This window comes from Gymnoscopelus braueri (genome assembly GCF_963280865.1).
Source record: "Gymnoscopelus braueri genome assembly, chromosome: 2".
Lineage (NCBI taxonomy): Eukaryota > Metazoa > Chordata > Actinopteri > Myctophiformes > Myctophidae > Gymnoscopelus > Gymnoscopelus braueri.
In genome coordinates, this window is record NC_137604.1 from 13,595,914 (window position 1) to 13,618,669 (window position 22,756).

General features: G+C 41.6%; 1 protein-coding gene across 2 annotated transcripts in view; it reads right to left on the reverse strand.

The window, feature by feature from the left end:
• mad1l1 (mitotic arrest deficient 1 like 1) overlaps positions 1-22,756 on the reverse strand; it is a 273,709-nt gene that overhangs the window by 184,588 nt on the left and 66,365 nt on the right. For both annotated transcript variants that reach the window (XM_080443017.1, XM_080443016.1), the window contains exon 16: positions 3,316-3,562. In XM_080443017.1, the coding sequence (XP_080299143.1) occupies positions 3,316-3,562 (247 nt within the window). The remainder of the gene's footprint in view (positions 1-3,315; positions 3,563-22,756) is intronic.

Here is a 22,756-nt window from a genome sequence, read left to right on the forward strand (position 1 = left end):
AATTTCAAATGCATTTACCGTAATTTTCGCTCTATAAGCCGCACCTGAATATAAGCCGCAGCAGCTAAATTGAATGATTTGTACATATATAAGCCGCACTGGACTATAAGCCACGGGTGTAAAATCCATAGATTTAGGAGGTCCCCTAGTGGCCGTTAGCTGTAAAAATCCATAGATAAGCCGCACTGTTATATAAGACGCAGGGTCGAAAAATGGGAAAAAAGTCGCGGCTTATAGTCCGAAATTTACGGTAGTTATACTTATGTTAACTTTATGAACTTAAATACAAAGGACATAAAAAAAGATTTTTTTTATACTAGTCAGAAAGCTACTAATATAGACTGAAGTAATTCAAGCGGGTCATGTTTGCATGTTTAGAACTGTAACGGCTGAAATCAATAATATATCAGTATTCCGATATTAACCTGCGGGCCGCAGTAAGTGAAGGTGGGGGTCGCATGTGGCCCCCGGGGGCCGCCAGTTGCCCATGTATGAAGTAGGGCGTTAATTTATGGAGAAAAAAAAGGAGATACCAAAGAAAATCGCTCCGTCAGTGAGAGAGGGCGAGAGTAGGGGGGAGGCAGACATTATGGGCAGAGAGACAGAGAGAGGGAGGGAGAGAGGAATGGAGAAGGGGAGGGAGGGGGGGTAGAGTGAGATAAAGAGATAGAAGGAAAGAAAGATGCAATGACCCTGCCAACGCTGGGTAGTGAAACCTCAACACGCCGATGAACAGACAGACTGCTCACGGCTAATAAAGGGTGCTTCAACCGTGTATAGTGTTCAAAGCGCTTCCATTACAAATTACGATTATTTTGCGGGCCGATAAGCACTTCAGCTAATTACAACTCACTTTTAAAAAAAATTCTACCAATATCCAATTAGTGCGCCGATGGTAATGGAAAATGCTCTTGTGTTTTTTTTTTGTGTGGCTCATTTGCTTTACTGCATATCTGTTGTGCATTATCTATAGGACAATTCAAATTGGATGGTTTAGTCATTACTAGTTTTTTTTTCTTTTCTTTTCTTTCTGCAAACTGCATTAACCCCTTAAGACCTGAGGGCCATTCTACAAATGCTTTCTAAATCAGTAATTCTCAAACTATTTTTTGGCCAAGGGCCCCCAAAAATATATGTATTTGGCCACAGACCCCCCCCCCCCATCTGAAAATGTGTTGTGCCAACACTTTCAAGATGTTTTCACAAATGTTAAAAAAAAAGTGCGTCACGAAGTGACACGATGTGAGCTTGTAGATCTGCTATTTTTTGAGAACCACTGTTTTAAATCCTAAAGGTTTTTTTGAAAAACGTACAGTATGTTGCTACACACACACACACACACTGGGTGCGTTCGAAAATACAGCACTGAGCGCACTGGCCAATACAAACTAATAGGCGAGTGTGCTCCGGTGCGTAATTTTCGAACGCGCCCACTATATATATATACTGTAGCTAAAATCTAAAATGACACAGATGCTTTCCCGGATTGAAAGGGTTAACCCATTAAGACCTGAAACTGATTCTTATACAAATGTCTTCTAAATCCCAACAGTTTTCTGAAAAACATGTGTTTCTATATCAGTGATGCTCAAACCTTTTCATGTCAAGGACCCCCAAAATGATACTGTATTTGGCCGCCGACCCCCATCTCAAAATATGCTGTTCCAGGGACCCCCCCAGAAGCAAAGATTTGAGTTACAAATGTTCGCTTTAAAAGAATATATATTCAAAGATTTGCACACATTTTCAAAAAGGTTTCAAAAATAGCAGATATACAAGCTCGTAGCGCGGCACTCGGTGCCGCGCTACGAGCTTGTATATCTGCTATTTTTGAATAGCCGCCGAAGTGTAAAATAATGCTTTTTAGCTCAATACAAAAATGACACAGATGCGTTCCCGGATCGAAGGGGTTAAATTGAAATACAACTTTGGAAAGGGAACGGACCATCTGGTCTGAAATGACAGTCCTCGTCAAGCTGAACCGCGTAACCACATCTCCCCCGCGCTCCCTCCTCTTCCTCCTCTTCCTCCTCCGGCGGGGGACGCGACGCATAGGCCTCACACTGTGACAAGTACGTTGTCACTTGAAAATTGGATGCAGTGTGGAGCTTTAGTGGAGGGTCACAGGGGGCCAGGGAGGGAGACAGACATTTGTACCACATAAGCCCCCAAAAATAGCCCCGCTCGGCTCTACAAGTAGACCTGTCACGATTACCATTACGGTTGACGATGAATTGTCAAGACATATAACTTACGATCACTTACGATCATAATTGTGTCATTGTCATTAGGGCTGTCACGATTACAACATTTTACCTGACGAGTCATTGTCTCACAAATAATTGCAATTAACGATGTAATTGTTTCTGAACATTGCATATTGGATATATATTCATTTTGAATTCAATTTAGTTTAACCACTTGAGCCCCATATACATTGGCTAGTTGAAAATAGCAGATCTACAAGCTCACAACGTGTTGCAAATGCGACACGATGTGAGCTTGTCGATGTGATATTAAAAAAAAGAAAAATGCAAAAACTATTAACATTTGGAATATTTTTTTGAAACATTTTAACACAAATCTTGTATGGGGGTCCCTGGCACAAAATATTTTCAGATGGGGGTCCGCGGCCAAATTTCATATCAATTTGGGGGTCCTTGACATACAAAAGTTTGAGAGCCACTGTTATAGAGGCTATTTTGCACAGATATGAACGCGTGTGTTAGTACCTTGGGAACACGAATGTTTGAAAACAGTGCAAAAAAAAACTTTATTCACTTTTTAACACTGTTGTAGACGAGAGCATGGACACCCAGCTGTGCGTTATAGGGCCAATACCAGTTAACGACTTGATTGCCAGGAACTAATTATGAGTTACTCTGCCCTGCGTGTGTGTGTGTGTGTGTGTGTGTGTGTGTGTGTGTGTGTGTGTTATATATGTATAGTAGAATATGAGAAATAACAAGATAAACGGTTGTTTTATGGTTGGAAAAAATACTTTTAGAGATATGTTTACAATCAGGTAGAAATTCAAGTTGGGATTAAGATTAGGCATTTAGAGGTGAGGTTTAGGGGTTGAAAACATGATCTATACTTGCGTGCCAGTGTCATGCACCAGAAAATAGCAGATCTACAAGCCCACAAACGTGTGGTGCTGTGGGCTTGCAGATCTGCCATTTTCCGGCTCTAGACTTACAGTTAAAAATGGCAAAATGTATAAAAAATGACACTCTATAGTAATGCAAGTGTGTGTGTGTGTGTGTGTGTGTGTGTGTGTGTGTGTGTGTGTGTCTGTGTGTATGAGTGTCTTACCCTGCACCGCCTGTGACGGAGGCAGGCTGAGAGCGAGGTTGGCTCCGCCGTGCGCTGCGTTGGCGTTGTCGTCTGGCGCGTGCGCCAGGGTGCCGGCGCCGCCCTCCTGCAGTGAGCGCAGGTGCTCGCGCAGGCGTGTCACTTCCTCCTGAAGGGCCTCCACATCCTGCTGCCGCTGTTGCTTAGCAACGCTGGTGGGGTTCATCCTGAAGTGGAGGACCCGGGTCTTGACGGGATCGTAATCTCCCTGAGAGAGAGAGAGAGAGACAGAGAGAGAGAAGGGAGATACAGTATGAGGATGGAATCACCAAAAATGTTATTACATTTCAACATAATAACACAAGCTACCATTACATTCCAATAATAAAACCTACCCTTAAGCTCCAATAACGTCGCGGTTGCACAGGAACCTTGTATCTATTTTTTTTTTAATGTTTTAATCAAAGCCTCACTATGTAACTTTCCTAGTGATTTGAAGATTTCCAGATTTGAACCCAGAAATGTTTTACCATTGAGCTAATAGAGCCGGCCTGCTTGCTCAGGGGATAAATTGCATCTCGGTCATCAGGTAAAAAATTGCTTGTGGTTTGTTTTAATATTTATCCAATCAAAAGTATAATAAAGAGCTGGTGACTAAATAATAACTGCACTGGATCCATTGGAACACAGGTTCTTTTTTTGACCCCATTTCCTGAAAAGGAACCGTTTTGAACATACAAGGTTTCTACCAGACAGCGATGCCATACACTGTAATAATACGACCCTATCTGCAGATATGGAAAACCAGAAATGACTAGTTAAGGCTGCGTTCCATTTTGATAATAATAAGTAAGCCTTGTCGAGCCCTGAGGCCCATAGGGGCAGGAGCCTATCTCCTGTTTCCTTAGCGTGAGGCATCTTGATGTACAAGTACACCCCCTGGACATGACGCTAGTATGTGGCAGGGACTTCACCCCAAACCGACCCTTGATGCTGAGTGCCAAGCAGGGAGGCACTGGATCCCATTATTAGAGTCTTTGATATGACCCGGCCGGGGATCGAACCCCGATCGGCCTCCCAGTCTCAGGGCGGACACTCAAACCACAAGGCCAATGAGCTGCGTTCCAATTTCCCAGTTATTAAATCGTTGCTGTCGGGCAGAGACCTCGTATCTCCATATTTTTTACTTGTTGTGTTTTTCCGCAAATGAACGCCCTACTTGATCACACTACAGCGTCACAAAAAAGCATCAAAAGCAGCAGATCTGCAAGCTCGAAATGCGGCGCGAAGCGACGCATTTCGAGCTTTCAGATCTGCTGCTTTTGCTGTTTTTGAATTTTAATCCTGAAAAGTAACATGTTGGACATATGAGGTTTCCACCCGACAGAGACAAAATTGTGATACGGAGACAGAATACAAAATAATTAAAAAAAAAGGTTATATAATATCCTGTTTCTAACGTGTAAGGCATTCTGAATCCCATAGTGTCACACTCCATTCTAGGACAAGGATCTGAAAAATTAATTAAATCTATTTTAATAAGATGAAATTTCATTAAAAGCGTGCCAGCACCGATTCCCCAGTGGGGGGGGGGGCTGGATTATTGACGTGCTGGGGTTGGGACGTGGCTACGGTACCTTATGATGCACAACAAGCACCGCTATTCTCCAATTAACATTAATAAATAATTTACTGCTTTAACCCCCGGCGTGTGGAAACATCAACATTAACAGATTATAGTGTGATATATTAACATATTTAACATTTGAATTAAAAGGCTGTTGAGTTTTTTTAAACATGAGTTACAATGTGCGTCGTCGTATGAAACATCTTCAACAAGCTGCGTGCACAAACAAGACAGCACCGCAATCCCATTATGGCATAGCAGCACCGCAATGCACTGATGTCATTTTAAAGGCCTCAGTGTTGTCTGCTAAACAGACCAACGGCGTGTATATATAGTTATGTGTTTTGCTAAGTCCCGGAAAAGACGCGCTGTGATTGGCCACAGCAGTCACTTTGATTGGCAGTTGTGCCGAACGTTCACCACAAAACATGATTTACGAGACTGTGGCGACAACAACAACATCAATGTACCTAAACATACATGACCATATCAGACATCAGTTGATTTCAAACTAATTTGGGCCAAGGACCTCTAATTTATATAAAAATTATGCCACGGACCATCATCTGAAAAAGTTTTGTGCGAGGAACCCCCTGAAGAGACGATTGTGTTAAAAAAAAACACCATCAATTTGTTTAAAAAATGATCAAAAATAGCAAAGCGTACAAGCTTGTGAGCTTGTTTATATGCGATTTTTGAATAGCCAAATATGAATAAAGGGGTTCAAATGTATCAACACATTTTGCTGGGGAACCGCCTCCAGGACCCCACTTTGAGAACCACGGCCGTAGCCTACATGATCTGTCAAAATGATAGAAACACCCCAAAAAAAAGCTAGGGCTCATCTCAATTGTGGTTAGCAGAGACACAACATGGGTACTTTAACTATAGACATTATTCTATACTTTGACTATTCCAAAATAGCAGATCTACAAGCTCATAGCGTGGCACCGCGCTATGAGCTTGTAGATCTGCTATTTTGGAATAATCATGACAATTTTAGAATATATATATTTTTAAAGCAAACATTTGTAACTCAAATCTTTGCTTCTGGGCGGGGGGAGGGGGTCCCAATGTGACCAAATACATATAATTTTGGGGGTCCTTGACATGAAAAAGTTTGAGAACCACTGATATTATAGCTACATATGGTTTTCAGAAACTGTTAGGATTTAGAAGACATTTGTAGATGTGTTCCCGGATTAGGGTGACCACCCGTCCCGAAAAATATATATATGTTTTATAATAAATCGGTAAAATCAGGCAAAAATAAGAATGAAATAACATAACCCTAACCTAACCTTAAAACCGAAATAAATAAACCAAAAACTAGAAAGAAACGAACCCAATCCGGCCAGAACCGTAAAAAAAAGTCTCGGTTTTCGGGGGGTCCTCATGCACGCGCGCATGTGTCCCGCGAAACGGGTTCATCTGTCCCTCAATGGGCCTGTTTGAAGGTGGTCACCCTACCCCGGATTGAATGCGCGCGCGCGCGCACGCACACAGACACACAGACACACACACACACACATACTGTGGAAGTGGGAGACAGAGGAGAGAGAGAGAGAGAGATAAAGAGTTCAGACACTTTGCTATGAATTTTGCAGAGACAAAAAAAAGAAAAGAAACGGTAACGGTTGTAGACTGGGGAGTAGTGCTCTGTGAAAAGCAACGCTGTGGAACTTTAAGTTTGTCAAGGAATGATTTCTTCTCTCTGCTGTTCTCTCTCTCTCTCTCTCTCTATCCCCTACAGCATTCTGTAGCGTCCGAGTAAATGAGGGCGTCCATCTTAACTTAACGTCAATATCACATACACACACACACGCACAAATACACACACACACACACACACACACACACACACACAAACAAACACACAATCTGAGCTCTTGATTACTGGCAAAATTAGATTGCATTCACCCTCCCCCGAGGGACGGTTGCCAGATAAACTACAGGCGCGGGGATGGAGGGAGGAGGAGGAGGAAGAGGAGAATATCGTCTCTGCCGTGTGGAAACCCTCATAAGTCCAAGACTGTTAACTTTTCAGGATTCAAATACAAAAATAGCAAACGCTAGCAGATCTGCAAGCTCGAAACGCGTCGCAAACGAGCTTGTAGATCTGCTGCTTTTGAGTTAGAATATATGGAGATAAGAGGTTTCTACCCGATATACAGCGATATAAGAAGAGGAACAGTGAAGGACAAAGCAAAGAGAGACACATACGTTTTTCAGAAAACTCTCAGGATTTAGATCACTGGTTCTCAAAAATAGCAGATAAAAAAAGCTCACAGCGAGGTTGTATAGCTGCTATTTTTGTCTTATTTTTTTCTTTAAAGCAACATTTTTTAACTGAAATCTTTGCTTCTGGGGATTCTACAAATGTCTTCTAAATCATAACTTTTTTTTTTTTTTTTTACTTACAGTATGTTGCTATATATCAGTGGTTCCCAAAACTTTTCATGTCAAGGACCACCCAAAATGGTATGTATTTGGCCGCGGACCCCCATCTCAAAATATTGTGTTCCTGGGACCCCCAGAAGCAAAGATTTGAGTTAAAAAATGTCTACATATATATTCAAAGATTTTTGCACACATTTACATATTTTTTTCTTCAAAAATAGCAGATCTACAAGCTCATAGCACGGCACCGAGTGCCGCGCTATGAGCTTGTAGATCCGCTATTTTTGAAAAGCCAAAGAAATGTAAAATGACACAGATGCGTTCCCGGATTGAATTGGGTTAAACCCTTTATACTTAGTTGACCGGAGTCTACATTGAACTATGCTAGGCCCGCTCCAGTTTTCGCTCCACTAACTAGACGTATCTTGGCCGAAGACAGCAGATGCTGTGTATACAACACTCATCGGCCATTTTCACCCAATGTTTGTCCTAGAATAGAGACGCTAGGGTCCATGTGGTTAAAGATGCCAGCCACTTATATATCTTTTTTTATAAATAAAGCCCTGTATAATTCAGAAGGAACAGAGTGAGTAAGCTTTCTCCGATTCGACGAGCAGAACATACATGTATTTATAGCGGGAAGGGCCATTTGGAACTGGACGCCGAGACACACAAACACACAGTTCTACAAACACAAACGTGTACTATGCCTTGTTTATCAGTTCATTCTCGCACGCACGCATGCACACACACACACTTTGAGAAGTGGTCTCTTCTCAAAGTGGGGTCCAGGGACTCCCAGGGGGTCCTTGAGGTGGTTTCAGGGGGTCCCCAGCAAAAGTAGTTAATATATCATCACCTGAACCACTTTATCCATTTAAATGTTTTCTATTAAAAAAAAAATGAACATTTTAGATAAAATATCAATAATGCTTGGATTTTTTAAAATCATTTTGGCACAAAACACAGGCCTGAAATATGTTCCTTCTTTCCTCGTTTCCCTCCCATCTTGAGCACCTTTTGAGGCCTATTCAGTGTTGCGGGTGTGCACGGCCTGGTGCAGAGGGCTGATAACGTGGGGGGAGGAAATATATAAATGAGCACGGCAAACTCTATCCATGCCTCCTGCTAACTTTTCTCTGTTCACATCCGCAGGAAAAGTACTTCAGCGGTAGTGTCAATGGAAAAAAAATCTCTACCTCTCTCCCTCATAATTAGGCCAAGCTAAAATGAATTTAGCATTTCACTTCAGGGGGGGGGGGGGGGCGCGTTTGGACTGTTGGTGCTCAGGGGCATTTTAATCAACAGTTTCCAAAGAAGAACAAAATAACCCCCCCCACAAACACACACCCCTTTGCCTTGAACATGCACTGCTTACAGTGTAAACTGATGAACAATGCATAGTACAAATTTGTTTGTGGAACTGTGTGTGTGTGTGCGTGCATGCGTGTGTGTGTGTGTGCGAGAACCTTCGAAGGACAACCAAGTATAAAGAAAATAGTTTGCTGTCGAGCAGAAACCTCTCATTATTTTAACTTTTTATGTATTTATTTTTCATAAATGAATGCCCTACTTAGTCATATACCACAGTGTCACACAAAAGTGGTAAAATATTGCAGATCTACAAGCTCAAAACGTGTGTCACGATGTGACACGCTTTGAGCTTGTGGATCTGCTCTATTTCTTTGCCATTTTTTTATTTGAATCATGGAAACAGTTTGGTTTCACCCGACAGCATGACAGGATGACAGCAGAGACACACCTGTATCTCCGTGTTTTGGGGAAAGTTTTCCCCACAATAGAAAAAGAGCTTTCGACCAGCTGACAACGCACCATACCATACATTGTGAGCTTGTCGATCAGCTATTTGCAACGAAAGCTTTCCCCACAATAACAGAAAGGACTCAACCATATGACTATAGAAGTCAACCATATAGGGTTTAAAATGTAAATGGTTGAGGCTCTATGCCACATATTAAAGCACATAGCACAAATTGATGGCTAACGCCTCATTTGGACAAAATGTTGATTTTTTTTTAATACATTGGTTGTCAAGTTGTCAGCTATGACCTAGCTATGGCGTGTCATTATAAGTCAAACATTTGAGAAAATGTAATGAATTGTAAAAGAAAAAATATATATATATATAAACTGCTCAAAAAAAGTTCGGAAACTTAACTTCGTCGATTATTTCTCCCCTTTAATAATACCAATTGGTATTGTGTTTCATATCATTTTTATCGTCGATTAGTCACCTACTAATCGACCGAAGTTCACCTACTGGCACACGCCTCTCAGCAGGTGTGTGCTGGCAGGTTGCTCAAACCAAGAGCGATTACCAACAGAAGCATATTGGGTGATTTTGGCAAGTTTTTTGGAGGCGCTACCCACATGTTTAGCTGTGTTGCTCATTCCACAAATGCCCAATCCTTACAAGCTGTACCTCGTTGTAAAGGTGACTAATCAATGATAAAAATGATATACAACACAATACCAATTGGTATTATTAAAGGGGAGATATAATTGACCGAGGTTAAGTTTCCGAACTTTATTTTAGCAGTTTATATATATATATATATATAAATTAAAGAGCTCAAAACGCATTGCATGACACGTTGTGAGCTTCTACATTGGCTATTGTGGTCGCATAACAAAGTATAAGATGGGCAAATTCTTCCTTTTTGGTCTACTTTTAAGGGCATTGGCATCTCAAAGTGGGATCAGGGGACCCTCAGGGGTCCTTGGGGGGTACCAGGTGGTACCCAGCAAAATGAGTTAATATAGCGTCACCATCATGTTAACCACTTTAACCATATTTTATAATTTGGCTATTCAAAAATAGCAGATATACAAGCTCTGAGTGCCGCGCTATGAAAAAGTTCATAAACGAGGGGACATGCGCACGGACACAGTTGTTTCCACCCCTAGCAATGCTACACTCAGCTGCCCTATTCCTGTGTGTGTGTGTGTGTGTGTGTGTGTGTGTGTGTGTGTGTGTGTGTGTGTGTGTGTGTGTGTGTGTGTGTGTGTGTGTGTGTGTGTGTGTGTGTGTGTGTGTGTTTCTATACCTATAAAACAGACGTTATGAGGAGCATTGTCCTGCTCCTCACAAGTGAACATGGTTGTTTGTTTAATAGTTGAGATACGTTTACTATTAGTAAAATATTCAGGTTGGAGTTAACATGATTTATACTTAGTTGCGTGCCAGTGTCATGCACCGAAAAAACATTTGATCTATAAGCTCACAACGCGTCGCAGTACGACACGTTGTGAGCATATATATCAACTTTTTTTTTCTTCGTGGGCTTGTAAGATCTGCTATTTTTACGGCTTTAGGCTTACGGTTAGAAAGAGCAAAACTGACATTGGTATTCATAAAATGGCTGTTGGATGTCTCACAAGTATAGTAGTACAAACGTGTGTGTGTGTGTGTGTGTGTGCGTAGGGCCACTCAGCAACGCCCTATTTATTTCAGTGCAAGGAGGTGGAGTGCCATTCTAAGAGCCTGGGGCCACATATCTCTTATTCATGGGTCAACAATAACATCTAAAACCTCAGAGCGGAGGTCCATTTAAAGACCCAGTGAGAGAGAGACGGAGGGGGAGAGTGTGTAAGACGCAGGTCAAGTCACAGAGAGAGAGACGCACACACACACACACACACACACACACACACACACGGCAAGACAGGGAGAGAGACTTAAAGAGAGCAAGGGGGGAGAGTGCGAGAGAGAGAGAGGGACAGAGAGACAGTGTTGCCAGATTAATTGTGAGAAAAATAAGCAACCAGGTCAATGAAAACAAGGCCAACGGAAGCGACTAGGCCACATGAGCACTTTAAACAGATATACAGATATACATAGCTATAGAGTACCGAAGTCCTGACGTCACTCCCGCTACCCCCTGGGTCACCCATTTTCACTTCATATCCATATGAGTAAAATGGCCCGGCTGATGTGTTTATTTTTGTAACACAGTTCTTACATGACGCAATCTAAGATTTCTCTATTTTTCAATGTAAAAAATAAAGCTGTGCGCCCTCTAGTGGTAGTGATGTCAGACTGCTCTGAAGAGTGAACTTTTTTTTTTAAAGAAAAATGTTGTAAGGGGGTCCCCCTGGCACAAAATGTTCAGATGGGGGTCCGCAGACAAATACATACACATTTGGGGGTTCTTGAAATGACAACGTTTGAGAAGCACTGGTTCAAATAAGCAAGTAAACTTTAGAAGTAAAATAAAAACAATAACACAACCCGCAACTACCAATATTTAAAAGCAACGTTTACAGAAAAAACAAGCCCAAAGTTGCTTATAATAAGCAGATATGGCAACGAGAGAGAGAGAGAGCGAGAGAATAAAGTCCATCTACATGTGGGTTTTCAACTACTCTCAGTGGAACATCCACTTTTATGCCCAGCACAGCACACACACAAGAGTTACCAATGGAGCTGGAGATGACATACTAATGCTAAGTGAGTGAAAGGTGAAAGTAGAGTAGTGTGTGTGTGTGTGTGTGTGTGTGTGTGTGTGTGTGTGTGTGTGTGTGTGTGTGTGTGTGTGTGTGTGTGTGTGTGTGTGTGTGTGTGTCTGTCTTGCTATACTTGTTAGGGTCAATCGTCCCCACGAGTATAGTAGAATTGTGAATGACCTCACAAGACAAACGGTCGTTTTATTACGGTTAAAACATGAGCTTAACGGCGAGTTTACATACCGGGGGGGGGGGAATAAACGTTATGAACATATGTTGCAAATGTTCACATCAAGATGTATAATACTTTGTCGTTTGACAGTGTATAATGACATGTCACATGTGCATAATTACTAAAGGGATCAATAAGTGTGTGTGTGGGTTTTATAAATTGTCTGTCGGATGAACAGGTCCAAAACTTGTAGATCTGCTACTTTTGAGTGATGCTGTAGTATGATGTGTGCAAGCTCCTTGACTATCAATTGTTTATAAACTGTATATTTTATATTGCTGTTTGTTGCACTGATGATTGAGTGTTGAATGTTTCCACAATGGAAACAAGCCTTTCACTTTTTTTGCGTCTCATCCATTTGGCGTTTTTATTAACTCGTCGTAATGCAGTACTTTTAAAATACATTCCCAAAAAAAAAAAAATAGGCAGGCTGAGCCGTCAATCAGCCCAACGCAGGCGGGCGGGCGTTTCAGCTCGGTATACGGACCGCCTGACATTATTAACCACGACTAAAATAGAGACGCCGTTGATGCAACCACCATGCAAAAAAAAGAGGGAAAAAAAGACAATTATCTCCGTCCGGGCAGGCAGGCAGGCGGCGGCATGACAGTGAGAACACTGTGAAATCAACCCGTTATTACCTTGATGTGCGTGGGCCTGCCTTTCCATCGCGCCGCCAAGACAAAAACAAAAAAAACCCATCAAAAAGAAAAGTGAGCTCCATTGCGTGAGACGACAGAAAGTCAAGACACAAAAAAAAACTAAACAAAACCCAAACAAAAAGTGAAAAGTGATCCGAGGAGTTTTCAACCTGGAGCACACTGGTTCTCTGGGTTGCCAGATCTGCTTATTATAATTTCCACGCAAGATTTTATTTGAAAATAGCCGATCTACAAGCTCACAACGCGTCGCGATGCGACGCGTTGTGAGCTTGTAGATCGGCTATTTTCAAATAGCTGATGTATATGTTAAAGTGCTCATGTGGCCCATAGGCGCTTCTTTTGGGCTGGTTTTCCTAGACCTGGTTGCTTGTTTCTCTCACAGAATCTGGCAACACTGCATAGTACGTAACTTTGCCCTGTGTTAGATAGTAGAGTGGGAGTGGTAGACGGGGATGTTTTTTGGGCAACCAAAACAACAGTGAAAAGTAAAAATAATACAGCGAGATGGCAGTGTGTCTCTGCAGGTAAACACCACCACACTACACCATCTGCTACTTTTGTGACACTGTAGTATGATCAAATAGGGCGTTAATTTATGGGAAAAAACACATAAGTTAGAATATGGAGATGAGCGGTTTCTGCCCGACAGCAACGATATATTGTTTTGATATGTAAACACAAGGCAAAGTTACAGACTATGCCTTTAAAAAAAAGCGCAGAGGATTTTCCAGAATAGTTTAGTTCAGTGATGTTCAACCTTTTTAATAACAAACAATAAACAAGTGGAACCAAATGGACCAGTAGGGCAGTGGTTCTCAACGTTTTCAAGTCAAGGACCCCCAAATCCATATGTTTTTTGCCATGGGTCCCCAGCTGAAAAGGTTTTGTGCCAGGGACCCCCAGAAGAGATAATGTATGCACAGGGCAGATATGACAAATAACACTATTTATTCAAAATGTGTACAACAACAAAGTGATACACTGCAAACTTTGCCAACATATAAATGGATAAAGTGTTTAAAATTATGGTGATGCTTTATCACCTACTTTTGCTGGGGGACCCCCTGGAACCCTCCCCCAAGGACCCCTGGGGGTCCCCCGGAACCCCATTTTGAGAACCACTATACCGTAGAGGTCCATTTGGTTCCATTTGTACTACGCTCTCTGAGTCACAGAGCTGTAAGGGTCCATTTGCCACCAGAATGTGTTCAGAAACAGTGATCTAGCAGTCATCAAAGCCCATGAGGCTGTTTCTTTTCTCTTTGCCAGGCTATGAATATCATTTATCGCCAGAAAGAACACCAGAGCACCCCGAGTCAATGAAGGGCTAAATGGCATGGGAGCTGATGGAACGCCATGTGTGTGTGTGTGTGTGTGTGTGTGTGTGTGTGTGTGTGTGTGTGTGTGTGTGTGTGTGTGTGTGTGTGTGTGTGTGTGTGTGTGTGTGTGTGTGTGTGTGCGCGTGTGTGCGCGCGTGTGTGCACACGTGTGTGCGCGTAGTGGTGTAAAGTAACTAAGAACATTTACTCAAGAACTGTACTTAAGTACAGTTTTGGGTTATATTTACTTTACTGGAGTATTTCCAATGTTCAGTACTTTTACTTCTACTCCACTACATCTCAGAGGATTTTTTTTGTTTTACTTTTACTCCACTACAATGTTTTGAAAACTTTGGTTACTTTGTAGATTTTGATTACTATTACAAAACATACCACTTCAGCCCTATACTGTATACATTTCGGCCATTTGAAAATAGCAGATCTACAAGCTCACAATGCGTCGCATCGCGACGCATTGTGAGCTTGTAGATCTGCTATTTTCAAAACATTTTCATACATTTGAAAACTTGTGAAATGGGACATTCTGCCTAATGAGTACTTTCTACTTTTGGCACTTTAAGTATATTGTGATACTAATACTTTAGTACTTTTACTCAAGTACAATTAGAATTCCGGACTTTTACTTATAACAGTATTTCCACATTGCAGTATTGATACTTTTACTTAAATAAAACATGCGAGTGCTTTCTCCAACACTGTGTGTGTGTGTGTGTGTGTGTGTGTGTGTGTGTGTGTGTGTGTGTGTGTGTGTGTGTGTGTGTGTGTGTGTGTGTGTGTGTGTGTGTGTGTGTGTGGTTCAGAGATGGATGGGGCAGAATAGCGTTTGATTGGCTCTGAAAGCACGCACGCAAAGCGAGGCTTCCCTTTCTCAAATAACCCCGCTGGCACGGAACGAGGTCGACGGCGCGCTGCAGGCTTTTGGAAGCTAGACTGCACAAACTTTAGGCGAAGAATTATACTTTGAAAAGAATAGCCTTTTGCACACATACAAACAAAATAAGGTGCGTAGGAGAGGACAAAAACATAACACAATCATGACTATATATACACGTCACGATTAGTTGTAGCTCAAATCATTGTGATTAGCGTTGTTGGAACATTATGAATAAAAACCACATTTCTGTTCGGCTTTTAGGCTTCGTAAACAAAAGGTGCACAAGGCAGATATGACAAATAACACATATTTAATTACTTTATACTTAACTCTTTGACTGCCATTGACAAGATGTCTCGTCATATTTTGCTAAGGTGCAACGATGAGAATGACGAGATTGTGTTTTCAGTGGTTTTTCCACTAGATGGCGCTGTTCGCTCGCCTATGGGTCACCGTTTGGCTACCAGAGAAGGAGAGGAGCTAAAAAGCATTGTTTTACACTTTGGCTATTCAAAAATAGCAGATCTACAAGCTCATAGCGCGCTATGAGCTTGTAGATCTGCTATTTTTGAAAAATCGAGAAAATGTGTGCAAATTAATATATTTATATTCTTTTAAAGAATCTTTTAAACATTTTTAACTCAAATCTTTGCTTCTGGGGGGTCCCTGGAACAACATATTTTGAGATGGGGGTCCACGGCCAAATACATATAATTTTGGGGGTCCTTCACATGAAAAAGCACCACTTATATAGAAACATACGTTTTTTTTCCAGAAAACTGTTGGGATTTAGAAGACATTTGTAGAATCGGCCTCAGGTCTTAATGGGTTAAAGCAATCGGGGGATCGATCATATTGGAGATGAATATTCTATGATCTTTCAAAGGTTAGTGAACACACAAAAAAATCGCTGACAGTGGCGTGGCAAATTATGTTTTATTTTTTTATTAAAGAATTGCTATTAGCGATTATGTAATAATTGTGACGGGACCCATCTATGCATTTGAAGACAGTGTGCGGGAGTTCATTCTGTGACAAATACTTCGAAACACCCCAAAAACAGCTCTGAAAACCCCACCATTATCCTACTATAATGGAGAAATCTCTGTCTGCAATGCGTTTTTTTCTCCTCAATGAGTTGGCCAAATGGATGTGAAATTACACATGGGCATTGAGCGTAGGCAGAGCCTAACAGAGCACATTTTTTTCCATTTCCCCAAATTGAAGGTTTTTATTATCATTTTGACGGGACGTGAACTTGGCCCATTGTGAGTGCAGAACACGGACGGCATGACTTACACAGGTCAAAGGAGAGAGAGAACAATAAAGCAGTGCCTTTTTCATGTTAACCCATTAAGACCTGAGGCGATTCTTAAAAATGTTTTCTAAATCCTAACAGTTTTTTTAAAAACAAAAATAAAACAAGATTTTTCAAAAATAGCAGATCTACAAGCTCATAGCGCGGCACTCGGTGCCGCGCTATGAGCTTGTATATCTGCTATTTTTGAATAGCTAAGGAAATCTAAAGTGACACAAGAAGACCTTCGATCTTCAAGATTTTCCAAAATAGCAGATCTATAAGCTCATAGTGTGGCACGAAGTGATGTGCTATGAGCTTGTACATCTGCTATTTGTGAATAGCCTCAGAATAAAATATGGTTAAAGTGGTTAAAATGATTGTGACGCTATTTTAACTGATTTAGCTGTGGACCCTCATTGTACCTCTTATCCAGAGCGACTTATAATAAGTACGGTAAACTCATACATCAAATGCAGAGAGACAGTGTAGTGCCTTAGTAAACTAGGCTCACAGGTAAGCCAGGAACCTAGCAAAAATAGCAGATATACAAGCTCACAGCACGCACTGCAAGCTTGTACATCTGCAATTGTTTAAAATGTTTGAAACATCTTTAAAGGTTCTATGACATTAATTTTCCCTTTTTTAATTTTTTATGTTTGTTTTATGACCTCAATTACACCCCAAAAGATCTGAACTTTGAACTCATTCAGTGGATTTTCTGTGGTCTGGGCTTTTCTGAATAATTAGGCTGAAAAGTAATCTGTGATTGGCCCTTGGATAGTGAAGTCATCCTGACCGTCTCCATTGGCTGGCTGTTTCCACAATGTATATCTGATGTACACCCGTTTGTCAACTGTTGCTGTTAAAATACGATAAGTCTGTTACATAGTGTAGGTTAATAATTGCTTCACTGCCGACGCTATCCAAAGAGTTTATGAATAGATGCAGACGGCCAAAATGTTGCTGTTAAAATTATATGATAGTCTGTTATAGGTTAATTTGAATAATTCCTTCTCTGCTGGCTTTATTACAGTATTAGATTATAAAAGAATGTATTCTTGCTCTCTCCCCCCCCCCCAGTCAGGACTTTTTTTTTTTTTTAAACGTATCGTTCTCACATGCCCTATTTTCTTGTACAGTTTGCATTATGTACCGTTCTCGTTCTTGGCAGAATAGTCGAGTACAGTACTCGCTATTCACGTGAGATATGATATGACAGCATTTTGGTGATGAGAATGATCAATATAGCATGGCATGATCCATCCATATGCAGGCTGACAGACGGGCGTAACTTAATCCGTTGAAATAAAAAAATCACACCCTGTGTGAAGTGGGCGGTGTCTTGCTAGCTAATCACAATACTGAATGGAGTCAACCAATCATGTACAAAAGATAAATACATTTATTGAAACACTCTTTATGATGGACGAAACCATAACTTGAAAAAAACCAAAATCTTGGTTTTTTTCAAGTTATGGTTTCTTATATAGGGCTATGCACATGTGTCATGTGACACTGGCCAATCACAGTCCTGAATAGACTGTGATTGGCCAATCACAGCGCAGGATAATTGTACAAATTTCCTGGGCCCAGATCACAGCGCAGGAAAATGTACATTTTTCCAAATCTCACTTATAGGGGCGGTTTCACCGCCCAAAAAGGAACGGATGGTTTTCTGCTGAGGAAACGGCAATGAAAAGCGACCATTTACAGGCAGAATAATAATATATTCTCATTCTCTCAATGTATGTTATATATCATCTATATGTCATTATCACAGGGATGCAGGGATTAACAGAGCTGCTCCTGCAGCCGTATAATTATCTCCTCATTCCACTCCAAACACATCTTGAGATAAACATTATATCATCATTCTTTTTTTTAAACGGTGGTGGTGGTGCTTTCTCTCTCTCAATATTAATGCATGCTCGCTCTACCCAACAGACTGAGAGAGAAAGAGAGAGAGAGAGAAAGCATGGCCATTCAATTATGCATTATGTTATAATCTAATACTTTTATAATAAAGCCAGCAGAGAAGTAATTATTCATATTAACCTATATGAATATCATATTTATATCATATTTTAAACAGCAACCGTTTGGCCGCCTGCATGTATTTATAAACTCTTTGGATAGCGTCAGCGGAGAAGCAATTATTAACCTATATAACAGAATGTTGTATTTTAACGCATTAAGACCTGAGGCCGATTCTTATTAATGTCTTCTAAATCCCAGCAGTTTTCTGAAAAACGTATGTTTCTATATCAGTGGTTCTCAAACTTTTTCAGGTCAAGGACCCCCAAAATGATATGTATTTGGCCGTTGACGCCCATGTCAAAATATTTTGTTCCAGGGACCCCCAGAAGCAAAGATTTGGGTTAAAAATATATTAATTTGCACACATTTTCTCGATTTTTCAAAAATAGCAGATCTAAAAGCTCGTAGCGCGGCACTCGGTGCCGCGCTGCGAGCTTGTATATCTGCTATTTTTGAATAGCCAAAGTGTAAAATAATGCTTTTTAGCTCAAATAAAAAAGTGACAAACAGGTGTCAATCAGTACATTGTGGAAACAGCCAGCCAATGGAGACGGCCGGGGGGGGCGCGGTTTGGATTCCGGCGGCTCTCCGGGGAGACGAGGTTTGCCCAAAAGCTCGTTCCCAAATCACGCGCCAACGACGAGATTCTCGTCGTGTGGCGTTTCCAGCGGTTCACGATAGAGGGCGCTCTTCCGCAGCCTGTGAATGATCCCAGGATCACCCAAGAAGAAGAGTACACCCAGAAATCAACGTGATCACAACAAAATGAAGCTGGTATTAGTATTATAGGATTTATAAAAAATCTAATTTTCTCTGCCTTTCTCTTGTCTATTTTTGGCTAATGTTCCTCCCAGAATATGGATGTTGGGGTTCAATTGGTTTAAAGAAGTAGTTCACCCAAAAAAAAGCTTATTTTCTAGCAATTACACACCCTTTGAAGCCTTCAATTCATGAGATTTTTTTCAGTTTTTGTCGCATTCCAAAGCCAATAATTTCACCACCAGCGGAGACTCAGTCAAAAACAAAAACTTCTCCATGAATTCAAGGCTTGATATAGATGATATAGTCATTTTCTGGGTGAACTACTCCTTTAACCCTCTATACTTAGTTCAGTGGTCCCCAAACTGGGGGTCCCCAGATGATTAGCTTAATGTGCAACATTATTTTCTCACTCAACAGTAAACAAACCAACATACTGTACAGTGTAAGTGTATATGGAGTATCTGCACATTTCTACTATTTAATTACTCTTAACTCATTCACCGACCATGACGTGTTTGACGTGTTTTGGTGTTTTCAGTGTTTACGCTAGATGGCGCTCTTCGCCAACCTATGAGTGATCCTATGACTTCAGGAGAAGAGCATTCGCGGAAATAACGTGATCACAACAAACCCAGCCCCGTCCTATCTAATGTTAAAGGATTTATTCTCTGCTTTCTAGTTTTTCTATGCGTTTTTGACGAGAACAAGCTATATTCAACAGCCAATAACTAAAGAACGGAGGGTCACGGTGAGACGCTTTTTCCCCCCGATTGAAAGCAGAGACACTCCTCCTCCGTTCTGGAGCGAAATATTCTTGCTCAGAAACGCTGGCAAGGGCTGATTTATTTATTTATTTACTCCTTTTTAATACCAAATTGGCCAAATTGTCAAATATTACATAAGAAAGAGGCAAAGAGCGTTAAGCGGAGGAACCGGTACAGTCATCACTTTCATCTTTTGTTTAATCTGCCAGGTATGCGTTCGGTCACACAGCAGGTGACGTTCACTTAATCAGGAAAAAAAAGTGGGGGGAAAACATTCAAATGCTCCGGTTCAAAAGCTAAACCTGAGGCAATACAACATCGCCTCTCTCTCATTCTGACGCTAAGCGGCCTGCTCTCAAGATAACACTGTTTTGCTGTAAAAATATGTTTTTTTTTTCTTGCTTGTTACAGTACAAAGATTCAGGTTAATGCAACACTGCCAAGAATGTAAAAAAAAAATTGTGGGGGGTTGTGGCTGTTTTGTGAGTGAATGGGTGTGTGTGTGTGTGTGTGTGTGTGAGTGAGTGAGTGAGTGTGTGTGTGTGTGTGAGTGTGTGTGTGTGTGTGTGTGTGTGTCAGCACCTCGCTAGCTAGACGCTACAGTATGATGCAGCAGCGCTACAGCAGGACTGGCGACGGAGGGTGAAAAGACGAGAAGAAGAGAAGTTATAAACGAGAAGAAGAGATCAATCAAGAACAATCAAAAGAAAGAGGCCTTTGATACATATCGGCTGATGCTGTAAATTGTTTGATGAGCTCCAGTGAAACGCCTTGGGTTCGTCCAGTCTGTCTCTCATCGGCTCTACTCTGTGAGATGTAGAAGGGTCTGTCCGTGTGCGCTGGACCGCGGAGGACTCAAAAATCTACTCTTTAAGAACTGCCCTGATCCACTCACTGCACAACCTTGAGACCCGCCACACACACACACACGCACACAGAGACACACACACACACACACACTAAATTGCCAATTGCCTAAAGAGTGCTGTTCACGCTTGAAAACCCACGGATTCCTTTACACCACCCATGTTAAATGGAACGAGAAAGCACACACACACACACACACACTTCATTAAAGTAGCTTCTTGGTGGGTGTGGTCTGGGCACAGCGGGGAGTTCAGCGGGCCACGGGGGAGTTGGCGGGCGAGCACCGACTACAGAGATTGAAACGCACGCTGCAGACACATTCAGTCAAAACCCCCACACACACACATACATGGAACACAAACGCACCGAGCCAATTTAACCCATTAAGACCGGGAAGGGAACGCATATGTGTGTCATTTTAAGACGTCTTTGGCTATTCAAAAATAGCAGATCTACAAGCTTGTAGATCTGCAAAAAAATAATAATAATGTGTGCAAATCTTTGAATATAATACACATTTTTAACTCAAATCTTTGCTTCTGGAGGGTCCCTGGGAACAAATATTTTCAGATGGGGGTCCGCGGCCAAATACATAATTTTCCTTGACATGAAAAAGTTTGAGCACCACTGATATTATAGCAACATACCTTTTTTTTTAAACATTTGTTAGGATTTAGAAGTCATTTGTAGAATCCCCCAGAAGCAAAGATTTGAGTTAAAATGTTTGCTTAAAAAATATATATATATATTCAAAGATTTGCACACATTTTCATGATTTTTCTAAAAATAGCAGATCTACAAGCTCATAGCGCGGCACTCGGTGCCGCGCTATGAGCTTGTAGATCTGCTATTTTTGAATAGCCCAAAGAAATCTTAAAATGACACAGATGCCTTCCCGGATTGAATGGATTAAGAAGAGAGAGAGGGGATCAGGTATAATTGAGAGAGCTGGCTGAGCAAGTTTTGCCAGATGAAAGTGGGCAGGAGGATTAAATGGTTTGTGTGGATGACGTTGTGTGAGGCACCCGGTTCTCAAACTGATCAAATTGGTCACCATCTGAAAACATGTTGTGCCAGGGACCCCCAGAAGAGAAGATTTGTGAAAAAAAAAGTTTCAAAATCAGTAGTTCTCAAACGTTTTCCTGCCAGGGACCCCCAAGATAGGAAGATTTATGTAAAAAAAAAAATCTGAATTTTTCAAAAGTTTTCAAACATTTTCGATATTTTTCAAAAAAACGTCCAAAATAGTTGTACAACCATCGTTGCTCCAATATGCACCAAACTTGGCACAAACACTGGTGAGGGGTTTGCCCTCAGTATAGCCACACCAGGGGCCACGTGTGGCACCCAGGGGCCCCGCAATGGTGCACCTGGGTGGCCCATGGGTGCCAAAGGCACGCCATTGCTCCGCCCCCTCCGTGTTTCTATTGGCTGGCCTTTAAACAGCCATGACTCCAGTTCCAAGTATGCTACAGGGCCCAAACTTGGTAGGTATTCCCGCCTACTTCCAATTTCGTCAACAATTACAACCTCCGTATTAGCATTCCTAATTCCGGTTTTGTCGGATTGCCTTGAAACTTCACCCACACACTCTCTGAGGGGTGTGGAGTTCAATGGTGCAACCCGGAAGTGTACTTCACTTCACGGTTTTACCAGGAAGTGGTCATAGAGACCCAAAACTCTACCTAACACCCCCATGTTTGGGTACAAAAACTCCAAGGGTAAAGACCGGAAGTCGATCCGACCACCGGAACTGGGAGAAATTGCAATTTGTCTACCTCCCGAATGCACGGTCGCACATGTATGACAGTGGACCTGGGTGCTGCAAGTGCATTTGTTGCTCCAATTAGCACCAAACTTAGCACAGACACTGTTCAGGAGTCTGCCGTGATAATAGTCACACCAAGGGCCACGTCAGGGACGCCCGGGGAGCTCCAATCATCACTAAAAATGGCACAAATATTGGCAGGGATCTGCCATAGCAATGTTACAGCAGTTTCTAACATTTCAGTGTGTGTGTGAGTGTGAGTGTGTGTGTGTGTGTGTGCGCGCGTGCGAGGATATGTATTATATTGCTATAGTTTTACCCATTCCAATACTCTTAAATCTTAAAAATGACATGAAATCAGA